The sequence below is a fragment of the Dipodomys spectabilis genome, unplaced genomic scaffold (genome assembly GCF_019054845.1).
Source record: "Dipodomys spectabilis isolate Male_0828 unplaced genomic scaffold, ASM1905484v1 ptg000329l, whole genome shotgun sequence".
NCBI classification, from domain to species: Eukaryota; Metazoa; Chordata; class Mammalia; order Rodentia; family Heteromyidae; genus Dipodomys; species Dipodomys spectabilis.
In genome coordinates, this window is record NW_024871006.1 from 1,931,226 (window position 1) to 1,946,101 (window position 14,876).

General features: G+C 36.0%; 1 protein-coding gene across 1 annotated transcript in view; it reads right to left on the minus strand.

The window, feature by feature from the left end:
- Cep112 (centrosomal protein 112) overlaps positions 1 to 14,876 on the minus strand; it is a 344,883-nt gene that overhangs the window by 310,822 nt on the left and 19,185 nt on the right. Inside the window, exons 5-6 of the mRNA XM_042665492.1 lie at positions 6,493 to 6,586; positions 4,130 to 4,207 (exon numbers count right to left, since the gene is read on the minus strand). Coding sequence (XP_042521426.1) covers positions 4,130 to 4,207; positions 6,493 to 6,586 — 172 coding nt within the window. The remainder of the gene's footprint in view (positions 1 to 4,129; positions 4,208 to 6,492; positions 6,587 to 14,876) is intronic.

A 14,876-nucleotide genomic window follows, 5' to 3' on the forward strand; every position in this document is an offset into this window, starting at 1 on the left:
CAGTTTAGTACACCACTGGGACTGGCCTAGGGTCAAGTCCAGAAGAGGAAAAAAGAAAGCATTCTCCTCACACTCTTTCATGGCTTAAATGATGAGCTCATCTTAAGTTTTTTCCATCAAAGCTTACTATACAATCTGATCATCTGATTCACCTTGGAATCAAAGAAGGAAGTTAGAAAAGGAAAACAAGCCTGGCACCAGTGGCCCATGCCTATAATCCTAGCTACTCAGGAGGCTGAGATCTGTGAATCGTGATTCAAAGCCACTGGGGGCAGGAAAGTCCCTGTGAGACTCTAACCTCCAATAAACCACTAGAAAAACCAGAAGTGGTGCTGTGGCTTCAGTGGTAGAACACTAGCCTTGAGCTGAAGAGCTAAGGGACAGCATCCAGGCCCACAGTTCAGCCCCATGGCTGACAAAAACAAAAACAAAAAAAAAGCAGAACAGACACCAAGGAACCTCTCTTCTGCTGTACCAGTCTTTCCTCATGTTTTCTTTCCTAGTCAATCAGAATTATTGCACCCAGGTGAGTAGTTTTCACATTCTGTCCATAGTTTTCAGTTATAGGAGTATTAGGCTACAACTGATCTACATTATAGTGAACAGAAATGGAAGTTTACATTCACTTCCAAAAGAAATTAGTGCCAATTTCTCAAGTAAGGCTCTGAATATAGTTTGACTTGACAAATGCAAGCCTTAGGAAAATTTTAAAGAATATCTGTATGGCCTTGTTTGTTTTTATGAGTAATAAATACTAAATATAAAAATTTCAAGCATGTAATGTTAGGAAAATAAGCACTCATATTTTAACCACACAGAAAGTATCTGTTAACATTTTGAGTAGACATTTCCAGACATTTTTATCCTCGAAACAAAGTGAGCATTTGCCTTATCAAAACACTAGTTTTTTATGTAAACCATCCCTATAACTCTTTTCATTTAGATGATTTTGTTCTACTTACAAATTCTGATACACTTACTCATTTGTGGAAAGCCACAGGCAAAAGTATAAAATATCAACATGTTCAACTTGATTTCTCGCCAAGATCATTGCATAGTATGAAAATAGGTTTCTAACCCAAATGGAAAAACATCAGATTGCCAAATAAAATTGTATGAAACAGCTGACATTACATGCTGATTTACAAGAAATATCCCAACTAATTGTACCACAAAGCACTCCATTGATGAATAAATTATATTGCTCTTCTTTGTGCTTTCAATAAAATTACAATAGAATACACAAAGAAAAGAAAGAAAAGGATGAAAGAAAAGGAGAAAAAAGAGAAAGAAACAAAAATCTGTATAAGTAAGATCTCAAAATAAGTATCAATTATAACATAACAGTAACAACAGTGGTTTTCATATTTGTTTAAAATCATAAGTCAGTAAATGACCATGGCTTTGTAGTGCTGCAATTCAAAAGCTTTATGCAATGGAGCTTTTCACTGAACTAGCAGATTAATTTTCCCCATCCATTTCGATACACACAAAATACAAAAAGGGGGATGAATAACTGGATTAATTTGTCTCAAGACCAGGACTTTCACTGATTGTCAAGGTTCTACATCCATTTCTAAAAGAAAATTCACATACACACATTCTAGATGCCAAAAAGAAGTATTTATTTTTTTTCTCTGATCTGAAAATCATACTACTATAAAGAAAGCTATAGATGTCATTTATAGCTTAGGTTAACAACAAAGGCTTTCCAAAATGACAAAATAATTTGTTTTATAATTATAAAATAAACAGTAGGACCTAAAACTTGAAAAATCAAATGAAATATAATTTTTAAGGTTTTCTATTGTTGTTGCTGTCCTTTGTGCCTATCCTAAGACTTGAACCTCGGGCCTGGGTACTGTCTCTGAACTCTTTTGCTTAAATCTAGCACTCTACCACTTGACTCACAGTTCCATTTCTAGCTTTTTTTTTTTTTTAGTAGCTCATTAATGATAATAGTCTCATGGACTTTCTTGCCTGGGTTAGCTTTGAACTATGATACTCAAATCTCACCCTCCTGAGTAGCTAAAGATTAGATGCATAAGCCATAGGCGCCGATCCTAAAGTTTTTTAATGGGTATACCCAGCACATGTCTCAGTGATCTGAATCACTGGATCAAGAGAGAATATTCTACAATCTCCATGTACTTAATCACACAAATTAATGTAAAAGTAGCAAACATACACAGCACTGAATTTCAGTCTAGTAGAGAGTCACACAAAAAATACACTAAAAACATATAAAGCAAATGTCACAGAAACTAAAGGTTGAAGAAATCAAAGATTAAGAAAAACAGAGGATAAAAATAAATATCTAGGCTGAGAAGGTGGCTCAGTTGTAGAGTGCTTGATTTATATGCATGAGGCCCTGGGTTCGATTCCTCAGCACCACATAAGCAGAAAAAGCCAGAAGTGGTCCTGTGGCTCAAGTAGTAGAGTGTTAGCCTTAAGCTGAAGAGCCGAGGGACAGCCCAGGCCCAGAGTTCAAGTCCCATGACCGACTCTCTCTCTCTCTCTCTCTCTCTCTCTCTCTCTCTATATATATATATATATATATATATTTGAATAATGTATCCCTAAAAATTTTAATATATTCTTTAAAAATAAAGGACATTTTAAATGTGTTCTTAACAAATACTAGATAAATTAAATGCATCAGAATGAAGGCATTGACAATGATGCCAGCAATATTTTAAAAAAGAACTGTTAGTCTAGAACACACAAATTAACTCTAGCTAAAAAAATTTTCAAAGAAAGCAAAGAGGCATTTCATATAAAACTTAACTCATTCTAATGTTACATTATTCTACTCTGATAAAGATATGATTTAGCTGATTAATGTACATACATGGAAGTTTATAAAATGCATTTATATTACTAATGTATTCATTGAACAACAAAAATGTGGAACAAAATCCCAAGCAGGCCTAGTTTTAAGGCCTTACATCAAAATATTGTAGATAGTTTCTTTTAATTTTATTATATGAAGGAAAAAGATTTAAGTCTCTGAGCAGTTAAATAATCGTGAAAAGTACTCTAAGTACTAAGAAATGTACATCAAAAGTTTCAAATGGCTAAGGGCAAAGGCAAATTTGAAAGGATAGAGTCACAATTTTATTTTTCCCTTTGATGTTGCTCTCTGGCAAAAGGAATTTGTCCTTCTGTGGGATTTCCTGTACTCCACTCCCACCCTCCAAAAGCAACTTCCCCTATACCATCAAACACAAAAATGTTTTTCTTTTGACTTATTATCCTCTCACTAGTCAATTCTCTTTCACTAGCATACCCCCAAAACTAATAGGAGATCTACACTGCTTTCTCCTCCTATCCATTTCCCAATCTTCTAATTGTATCCATTTGATGAGCCAGACATCCCACTCTATGCACTTTCTCCATCAGCCCTTCTGTCTGCCCTCTGCAAAGACTGAGCTGTGTTTGCATCCTATATATTTTCCCTCCCTCCCCATTCTATTCAGCATAGCCATACCCTACATAACAACATCCTAAACAACGACAAAGTATATATATGATCTTTGTGATTAAATCTGTGTGATTAATATTACAAATCAGCTGGAAAATTCTATCATCATTTTATCCTCATCTTACAGTGTTCTTCCCAAAAAGAAAGTGTGCCATGTAAGGCCAGCAGCACCTCATACAATGAATGCTTACTGTATCCCTTGATGGGGTTGGAGGCCATGTGAAGAGATTGACCTATGCCAAGTAGGCATAGGTGAGTAAGTAAGCATAATCTGTGATGTGCACACAAACACAAAAGTCACCTATGGCACAGCTCTAGAATGTATCCCCATAACTAAGTGACATCTGCCTGATGGACCAATCATGACCTATTTTATAACTCATGTTAGTATTCTATTATATAGTGCCTTTAATTATTATTTAACTATTTTATGTGTATCTCTTATTTAACAAGAAAGTTAGCATGCCAAGACAAGGACTATTTTATTTCTTTGGAATGTTATTTCTCTTTCCCACACTCAAAGCCCTTTTAAGGCCAGCATAGTACTATAATGAATGATTCACTGAATCTGAAGTAGTTCAGAATTTCCACATATACTATGATTCTCCCTAATCAATAAGTACATAATACAAAAAGCATCTTTACCCCAAGATTCCAACTATTAAGACGAGCTTCAATGTCACTGTCATCCAAAGAAACAGAAGATTTTTTAAAATGAACTTCCTGAAACACAAAAGAGGAAAGGGAAGGAATAATGAAAGAGGAATGAATAGGAGGGGGAGGAGAAAAGAGGGCAGAGGGAAAAGAAAGGAAAGCAGGGAGAAGAAAACAAAACAAAATTTATATCATTCAGAGTAATGAGAGTTTTGTGTACTTATATAGTTATATTATATTGCCCTCAGAGGAAAAGATTATGTTACAACTAAGCAAAAGTTCTCAATTCTAACTAATGACTGTTCATTATTGCTGCTTAGGGCTATAAGATGCCTTAACAATATACTTATAAAGTAACTGGATTTCAAAAAAAACATCAAAAGAATATTTTGAAAATTAATTCAACTCCTCTCTCTAAGCTCTTTTTACAAAAGTTTTAACTGTGGCATACCACAGTAGCTTGAAAGGGACCTTGGGAGTAGAGGACACTTGAAAAGATGAATTATTTACTCTTGTTAGAATTAGTTAACAGGAAAATATTGTGTTGATGTCCAAGAAACACTTTGTTCTTAAATTAATCCTCACTCATACACCAAGTAAGAAGAAAAGCTTTGGATTCACATCATGAAAACATAATTACAATGATCCTTTACTTTTAAAAAATAAAAACTGCTCTTACTTCACTATAAATCAATCCCAATTTCTTCCTAATTTTATGATCATGTTCTTTCTTTCTCTATAATTTGTTATATTATTCATTTGTTAAATAGATTAAACTAGCTAAATGAAGACAATCTAAAATCTGTACCCAGAAATGGACAATGACCTTAAAGCTCTAAATAATTAGTAAGGAATATCAGTGTAAAATAATGACTATTTTACAGCCCCAATTTTTAAAATTTAAAATGAATTGTTGATATAGTATTTCCATGCTGTTAGAAAGCTTCATTATTAAAATCCATTTCCATATAATTACTTAAATTAATATTAAATTATGTAAAAATACACTAAGATATTTTGTTCTAATCTTTACTGAGCAAAATATTTTCTATTACCTTTATATCATTAAAATTAATCAGCCAGATACTGGTGGCTCACATCTGTAATCCTGGCTACTCATGAGACTGAGATCCAGAGGCTCTCAATTCAAGGCCAGGTTGGCCAGAAATGTCAATTAGATTTCATGTCCAAAATAATAAGCAAATAGCTAGGCTAGAGGTTTGACTCAAGTGTAGAGTACTCCAACCTAGCAAATGTGAGACTCTGAGTTCAAACCCCAATACCAGCAAAAAATAATAATAATTGTTATCAGTCAGGCATAGGGCCTCTCAGAAGGCAGAGATGGAAAGAACATGGGTTACTATCAGCCTGAGCAAGAAATTAGCAAAATTGTCACCTCAGTTAGAAAGCTAAGTGTTATAGGTCTAGCCCATAATCACAGCCACACAGACCATAAGTAGGAAAAGTGATCTGCAGCTGTTCCTGGTCAAGACCTTACCTGAAAAGTAACTAAAGCCAAAAAGGGATGGGGGCATTGCTAAGTGGTAGAATGCCCACCTGGCAAACATGAGGCCTTGTGCTCAACCTCAGTACCACAGAATAATTATCACTCTACTAGTGGCCCCTTGCTTTTAACATACTTTTCTTTGTGAACAAGAGCTGCTTAAGAAAATAACCTATCTAATTTATATTAGGTAAATATATTGATTGAGAGTTATTTATTATTTAAAATGCATTGTCATTCATATTAAATGTTGTTTTAACTTCCAAATTATCTTTTAAGAAAATTCAATGAAGTATGTTTAAGGCTGAAATAGTCATACATAGCACATGAACTATCTTGTCATTAGAAATCACATAAGCCAAAACAGCAATAATGATTTTAGCAAGCACAATTATTCTCTTTTGACAAGTAAGCAAACACAATTTTCAAACACAAAATTCAAATAAAAACTTTGTTAAACATATTGATGTAAGGGATCTGTAGATAAACTGTTGCCTTTATTAAGAAATCAGTGTCCCCTATGTTACTATAAATCAATCCCATTTCTTCCTAATTTTATATCTAATCGCTCCATTCATATATGAATAAAAGGAGAAAACAGCTAAAATAGAGTTTCAAAAGTTACACTGATTCACAGGAAAAATGATTGACTGGGAGATATGAGAATCACTGAGAGCAAAAGAAAAATACCAAGCTCACTGCTATCTGACAGAAAAGATATTCACCGAAACCTTCAGACTTCATTTGCTGTTTTTAAGTATTAAATGTAACTTAGAAAATGTGAAAAGAAAAACTTTATAGAATCATTTTTAAACAACAGAGAAACAACACAAATAAAGTCCGATCTTACACAGTTCTTTGGGGTAATATTTTCTCCATCTTCTCTGTGAGTTGGACTCATAGAATGTGATCTTATTCGAGGCTTCTCAGTGTAATGTTCTCCACTAAGAGACAAAAATAGTAATCATCAAACGTGGGAGAAACAGAAAACAGAGCATTCAATTACAGAAGCATCATTTCTTCTTTTGTACATGAGATGACAGTTTTCATTAATAATGATGATTCAACAGTGGAAAAAATATGGAAATAATAACTGTGCTTTTACCATTTACTTCATTTAACATAAAAAAATTTAGGTTAAATATCACATAAACCCTACATACTTGCTTAGAAACTATTGCTATTTTTAAGTGCAAGTATGATCAAAATAAATATTTATCTTTACCAAGTGGGAAGAAGAAGCCACTTGATGTACTAAGCAGTAGGCTATTCTTTTTTTTTTTCTTTTGGTCAGTCATGGGTCTTGAACTCTGGGCCTGCGTGCTGTCCCTGAGCTCTTCAGCTCAAGGCCAGTGTTCTACCACTTGAACCACAGTGCCACTTCTGGTTTTCTGGTGGTTAACTGGAGATAAAAGTCTCACGGGCTTTCCTGCCTGGGCTGGCTTTGAACCTCAATCCTAAGATCTCAGCCTCCTGAGTAGCTAGGATTATAGGCATGAGCCACCGGTGCCTGGTTTCAGTAGCTTATTCTTCAAGAATTAAAAACTCATAAGTGCTACATTTAAAAATTGAAAAACGTTGGGGCTGGGAAGGTGGCTCAGTGGTAGAATGCTTGCCTTGCATGCATGGAACCCTGGGTTCAATTCCTCAGCATCACGTAAGAAAAAGCCATAAGTGGCACTGTGGCTCAAGTGGTAGAGCGCTAGCCTTGAGCTGAAGAGCTGATGGACAACACCCAGGCCCCTAGTTCAGGCCCGATGACTGCCAAAAAAAAAAATTGAAAAATGCTTAAATATTAAAAGTAAATCTTTTCATAGAAATATTAATAAAAAGAGACTTGAAACATTTATCTGTTACACTAGGTACATATATTAAAACAGCACATTTTTTTAGAGTTCAGAATAATTATTTAATGTCAATGGTTTTACCTAAGCTGATTCAAATGATCAACCTGCATAAATATGGCATATACATAAGAACATTTTTAATTTAAATTTAAATTATATTAAAAATTAAATTATATTGTAAAGGGGTTACAGTTACATAAGGCACTGAGTCCATTTCTTTTTGAACAGTACTATTCCCTCCCTCATTTCCCCCTACTTTCCCCCCAAAACACCTCACTCCCAAGTTGTAAAGTTCATTTCCAGCATAGTGTTGATTGATTATTACTGCTGAACTGGTTCACCCTTTGTCCCACTATTTCTATGATTTCCCCTTTCCTTCCTCCAAATCAGATAAACTTATATACAAGACAAAGGGTACAGAAATTTAAAAAAAAAAAAAACAGAGACAACAGAGAATAAACCAAAGGAGAAAAGAGAAATAAAAAATAAGTAACTACAAAAAGTAAAATTAAAAAACCTTTTTGTTTCCATTTTTGGAGATCATTTCAATGAGTACCATTTTTATGGTCATATGCACATAGCTATTGAGCCATTGTGATCCTCTCCTAAGAACATCCTCCTATGCGAATGCTTAGAGTACTGTTTAATCATGTCCAAGTGTAATTATTTGTCTTCTACTGTCTATTAGATTAACTGTAGATTTATAGACATATTCTAGTTATTACAAATGAGGGAAATCGTGTAGCCTATGTTTCTTTGGATCTGGCTTACTTCACTTAATATAATTGTTTCCAAGTCTTTTCATTTCCTTACAAATTGGGGTAATGTCATTCTTTCTGATAGAAGCATAGAATTCCATTGTGTATATATACTACATTTTCTTGATCTATTTATCCACTAAGGGGCATCTAGGTTGATTTCATATCTTAGCTATGGTAAATAATACTGCAATGAATATAGTTAGGCTGGTAGCATTAGTGTGGGCTGGCTTGTGATCATTTGGGTAAATGCCCAGGAGTGGGATTGCTGGGTCATAGGGAAGGTCTATGTTTAGTCTTTTGAGGAACCTTCATACTGCTTTCCAGAATGGTTGAACAAGTTTACATTTCCATCGATTGTATAGTAGCAGTCCCTTTTTGCCACATCCTCTCCAGCATCTGTTATTATTAATTTTCTTGATAATGGCCACTCTAAGTAGGGTGAGGTAGAATCTCAATGTTGTTTTGATTCACATTTCTTTTATGACCAGAGATGTTGAACATTTCTTCATATGTCTATTGGCCATTCTTATTTCTTCTTCAGAGTATCTCTCTTTAAGTCTTTAGACCACTTATTAATGAGGTCATTAATCTTTAATTTGTAATTCACATAGAATTGTACTTATATACCAATCCACCTTAATTCCCTTTACAATTTATTTTCAAAAATGTTACTGGATCCATGTTCTCACCTCTCATATATTTTTCAAGCAACTACAAATTGACTTTCACTCATCCTGAAAGTGTTGTAAGGTCATCAGTGATTTGCACACTCAAACAACTTTAAGATAATTAGGATTAAAAGCCAGGTGCCGGTGACTCACGCCTGTAATAGCTACTCAGGCTGAGTATCTGAGGATCGCAGTTCAAAGCCAGCCCAGGCAGGAAAGTCCGTGAAACTCTTCTCTCCAATAAACCACCAAAAAACCAGAAGTGGCACTGCAGCTCAAGTGGTAGAGCACCAGCCTTGAGCTGAAGAGCTGAGGGACAGCGCCCAGGCCCAGAGTTCAAGCCCCACGACCGACAAAAAAAAAAAAGATAATTAGGATTAAAAAAGATAATTAGGACAAAATATAATGCAATGAAAAGGATGGAAACTGAAAGTCTGCCAGGCTCAGGTTCCAGAAATCACTGGACAGCAGGAAATATGACTATTGAAAATGTAAGGGAATTGCAGTCAAATCCCTCAAGAAACCAACAGCTAGTCTGGAGTCCCCTGCTCTTGAAAAAAAGAATAAGAGGCCGTGACCAGTACTGTACTGATAGTTACGGCCACAGCTACATCCTTACATCCCTAAGCTATAGCATATAGCTATAGCTACATGCCCTAAATGAAGCTTATGGGAACTACATAACTAAACCATAATATCCTCAACTCTGTTAGAGCTATGTAGTGAATAGTATCCAAAGATGGATCCAAAAAATTATACCTCCCTATTTTCAGGTTCAGGTACAGGCTCCTTCTTCCCTGTATCCAGAGCCAGCCTTCAGTTGGCTTTATTCAATAGAATGCAGATGACTGGCACCCTGCCAGTTTCAGGCCCAAGCCTTAAGATGGCCAGAAGCCCTGTAGAACCATGTAAGTCTCTAAACCCTGCTGTATAAGACAGACCATAGGAAGAGGCTGCATAAAGAAAGAATTATGAGAAGTGGCACTGTAGCTCAATTGGTAGAGTGCTCACCTTGAGCTGAAAAGCTCAGGGACAGTGCCCATGCCAAGTTCAAGCCCCACAACTAACAAAAATAAATATTATTTACATATAAAAGAATTATGAGATTATATGGAGACAAAAATCTTTACCATTACAACTACACCCGGCTGACAGCCATCCTACCATCAAGTTTCCAGGTGACCAGACTGATCTATTGTCAACATCAGCCTAGTCAAATCTCCATATAATTGATACCAGTTTTGTCTATGGAGACAAAACAAATAAAACCACTGTTGTATTAGTTGCTAAAAGTTTGTTGAATCATAACGAGTAGATAAGCATAAACTAGTTCACAGATGTGAAATGCCAAATTACAAAAGCCTAAAACATGTAGTATTGGCTTTTGAGCTAAAATAACCTCAGAGGTACTTTGAAAGCTGGAAGATCATGGAGGAAAATGTTATTTAAAGTTGGACAAAAAGGTAACATTGTGCAGAGATGGAAAGTTTGGCAAGTGTCACTTGTGGTAACGTAGAAAATAGAAAATATACTTATGACTTTGTATAACCATTGGCTAAAGAGAATTCCAGGTAAAATACTAAAAATGCCAAATGGTCTTTTGTAGCTACAACTGAAAAGGTAGAAATAGAAATGAAACAAGAATGTTCAGATTTCTAACCGATTCTTTTTTTTTGTCAGTCGTGGGGCTTGAACTCTGGGCCTGGGCACCATCCCTCAGCTCTTCAGCTCAAGGCTAGTGCTCTACCACTTGAGCCACAGCACCACTTCTGGCTTTTTCTGCTTATGTGGTTCTGAGGAATCGAACCCAGGGCCTCATGCATGCAAGGCAAGCACTCTACCACTGAGCCACCTTCCCAGCCCCTCTATCAGATTCTTGATGATAGAGCTTCAATATAGAACTTGTAGGGTTGTAAAACAATTTTTTTCATTCTTGGATTCAGCAAACAACTCTGATAGCAAGAAATAATCTTAAAGCAAATACCAAATCTAAGGTTTTGCCTGGAAACACGGACTCAGGGTCAAAATCTCAACATATGTCTATAAAACACTTTATTCCAACCTTAGAATGACTTGAATCCATTCCTGAAAGACCTAATGAAGGAAAGAAAAAGACTTCCAAGAATTTCCATGTTTAGAATCTTCACTACAGATAAGAAAGCTTCTGAAAATCATAAGGGATTTACACAGCATTCCAATCCTTGTCACAAAATGGAAAATCTACCTCTAAAAACTTGTGACTAGGGGCTGGGAAAGCGGCTCAGTGGTAGAGCGCTTGCCTTGCATGCCTGAGGCCCTGAGTTGATTCCTCAGCACAACACAAGCAAAAAGAAAAAAAAGCTGGAAGTGGCCCTGTGGCTCAAGTGGTAGAGCGCTAGCCTTGAGCTGAAGAGCTGAGGGACAGCACCCAGGCCCAGAGTTCAGGCCCCACGACTGGAGCTCCCCCCCCCCCCAAAAAAAAGAACGTAAACTTTGATCAATAAAAAGTCAATACACAAGCCGGGCGCTGGTGGCTCATGCCTGTAATCCTAGCTACTCAGGAGGCTGAGATCTGAGGATTGCGGTTCAAAGCCAGCCCGGGCAGGAGAGACCGTGAGACTCCTATCTCCAATAAACCACCAGAAAACCGGAAGTGGCGCTGTAGCTCAAGTGGTAGAGCGCTCGCCTTGAGCTGAAGAGCTGAGGGACAGCGCCCAGGCCCAGAGTTCAAGCCCCATGACCGACCAAAAAAAAAAAAAAAGTCAATACACAAAACATTAAAATGTGAATGTTAAAAAAAAACTTTTGAATATAGCATTTGTCTAATGGAGTATTATAATTCGAAGCACGGAAAGCCACAGAAGTTTTAAAGGGATTCCACCAGTATCATCTGAAAGAGAATTGATTCTCCAAGTTCTTCCACAAACAGGAAGCAGGTTGAGAAAACTACTCAGCTTAAAGCAAACTATTTTTTGCAGTAAAAGAGTGGTATCTGGCTGGGAAGGTATCTCAGTGGTAGAATGCTTGCCTCGCATCCATGAAGCCCTGGATTCCTCAGCATCACATAAACAGAAAAAGCCACTTATGGCTCAAGTGGTAGAGCGCTTGCCTTGAGAGAGAAAATCCAAGAGCCCAAGAAACTGAGCAAACAATACTAAGAATTACTCCCAAAAGGGCAGCTGTGCGGCCTAACCAACTACAGGTAACAGCTGATTGGATTTCAGAATTGCTACAGTCATTGCAAGGCATCTCCAAATTTCCTTGCTTTTTGAATGGGAAAGTATTCCAAATTTCCAGTGGTCATTTCTCACCACTGTTAACAATGTGAAAGGAGGAGACAACATCTTCCTTCAGTTTACAAATCTTCACACTGAATGAAGCCATTCAAAAAAAAAATCTCCAAAAAAATGCTGCCAGTTGTTTCTTCTGCATCAATAAACATCATTGTATGAGGTCCTTTCTTATTATACTACTAATGTAATATATTTATTGGTCTTCACATGCCCAACAATCTTTGAACTTCAGGGAAAAAAATCCCATTTGGATACGATACATAAATCTTTCAATGAATTGTTAAATTCAAATTTCAAGTATTTTATTGAGGATCAGTCTGCAGTTTTCCTTTATTGTAACATCCGTATCTGTCTTTAATATCATATTACTGCTGAACTCATATAATGAATTTAATAGTGTTGTAACATTTTCAATTATTTCATAAGTCTGAGAAAAGATTGGTGTTTTCTTTAAAAGTTTGGTAGAATTCACCAATGAATCCATTTTGTAGTACTGGGCTTTGTGTGTTAGGAAGTTTTTTATTAAAGAATCTGTGTATTTTCTAGATGTATATCTGTTCAGATTTCATATTGCTTCATGATTCAGTCTTGGCAGGTTGCGTATTTGGTGGATACTTGTCTGTTATCTCTAGACTTTCCAATAGATTGGCATATGACTGCTCATGGTAGTTATAATTGCACTTCTGTAAGATTAATCGCAATATCCCCTTTCTAGTTTTAGTTATCTGAATTGTCTTTTTTTCTTAGTTCTTATAAAAAGTTGACAACTTTTGCTTTGTTGCCCCAAAACAATAAAAGACCCATTGGTTGGTTTTATTGACTCTGTTGTTTTTCTACTTACTATCTCTTCTCTAATTTTTACTATACTCTAAAAATAGCTTTGATTTAGTTTATTCTTCATCTAGCTCCATGAGTGTAAATTTATGCTATTGATTTCTGACTTTTTTTAATATAAGCTCTTATAGCTTATAAATTTCCTTAGCACTGCTTTCACTATATTTCATACAGATTTTATGTTGCCTTTTGGGTTGCATTTATCTAAAATTATTTTCTAACTTCCCTTTTTGATCTGTCAGTAATGTTTTATAATTGTCACCTATTTATAGACATTCAACTAATCTGCAACTGATTGGATCTTTCTTTTTCTACTGTTGTCATAGGAAAAGATACTCTGTGGTCTGATTCATGGTGTATCCTGAAGCATGTTCCATATGTACTAGAGAAAAATGTTCATTCACTGAAGTTGGCTAGAGTATCTATTAGGTCTACTAATCTGTGGTGGTGTTCATATCTTCTATTTCTTTACTGATCTTCTTTTTTTTTCTTTTGTTAGGATTGAGACTGGGACTCAAACTCCATACCTGCCACATTCACTCATTGTCTCACACTCTACCAATGGAGACATGTCTCCAACTTCTCATTACCAATCTTCTGTCTGACTATTCTACTTTTGAAATTGGGGCACTGAAGTCCTGGAATGTTATTGTAGAGAACTTTATTTCTTTCTTCAATTCTATGTTTACTTCAACTACTTTGGAATTGTGAAGTTTGATTCATATATATTTATAGTTGTTATAGCTCCTCAATGAATTCACCCATTCACGATACTGTCTTTTTTTGGTTCTTGTTACTTAAAGTCCATTCTGTCTGATATTTATATGTGCATTGCATTTGTACTTAAAGGATGTGTGTTCTGTGATTATAAGAAAAGGAAAAAATTATATTAAGTGAAGTAAGCCAGGCCCAAAGAAACATAGGTCCCATGGTTTCCCTTATTTGCAATATCTAGTATATGTCTGAGTCAAGCAGATAAGGTGATGTTAGGGAAATGAACCCTAAGATATGTATTCAAATGTTTTTTTTTTCTTTCATGCGATTGTTTCTAAAACATTTATAAGATTATTTCTGTGTTGCTTTGTATGTCCCTCCCCCACAGTATAACCCCTGCTTTCACTGTATTTGATGTTGGTATAATTTGTGGAGGGGAAGGGGAAAAAGAAATCGTTTAAATAGGGATACAGGTGGACCCACTGCAACAATGAAATGTACAAGTCATTATGTCGAAAACGAACTTTACAACTTTGGGGGGGGGAGCGGTAAGCAGGGAGGATTGGGTAGGGGAGGCGGGGGGGGGGGGGGGAGGATGGGAAGGGATGGGAAGGGGAAACAAAGGAGGAGGCTCCAATGCTTGATAAGAAATGTACTCATTATCTTGCCTATGTAATTGTAACCCCTCTGTACAGTATTTTCACAATAAAAAATGAAAGAAAAAGAAAAAGTATTACAAAGGTATTACTGGTCAGGTGGCGGTGGTTCAGAGTATTTGTCAATTCTTCTATATTCTTTTAGATTTATTTTTTCCAGTCCTGGTCTTGATCTCTGAGCCTGGGCGCTGTCCCTGAGATCCTTTTGCTCAAGACTAGTGCTCTACCACGTAAGCCACAGTGCTATTTCTGGATTTTTCTGTGATTAATTGGAGATCAGATTCTCAAGGACTTTCCTGCCTGGGCTGGCTTTGAACCGTGATCCTCAGATCTCAGTCTCCTGAATAGCTAGCATTTGCAGGCGTGAGATGCTTAACATAAACAGAACACAAACAGATCTATAAACATTTTAAGACTTCATATTTCCTATGCCTACTTAATTAACAACATTTAATTTAAAAATTTAAGCCATGTTAAATAGT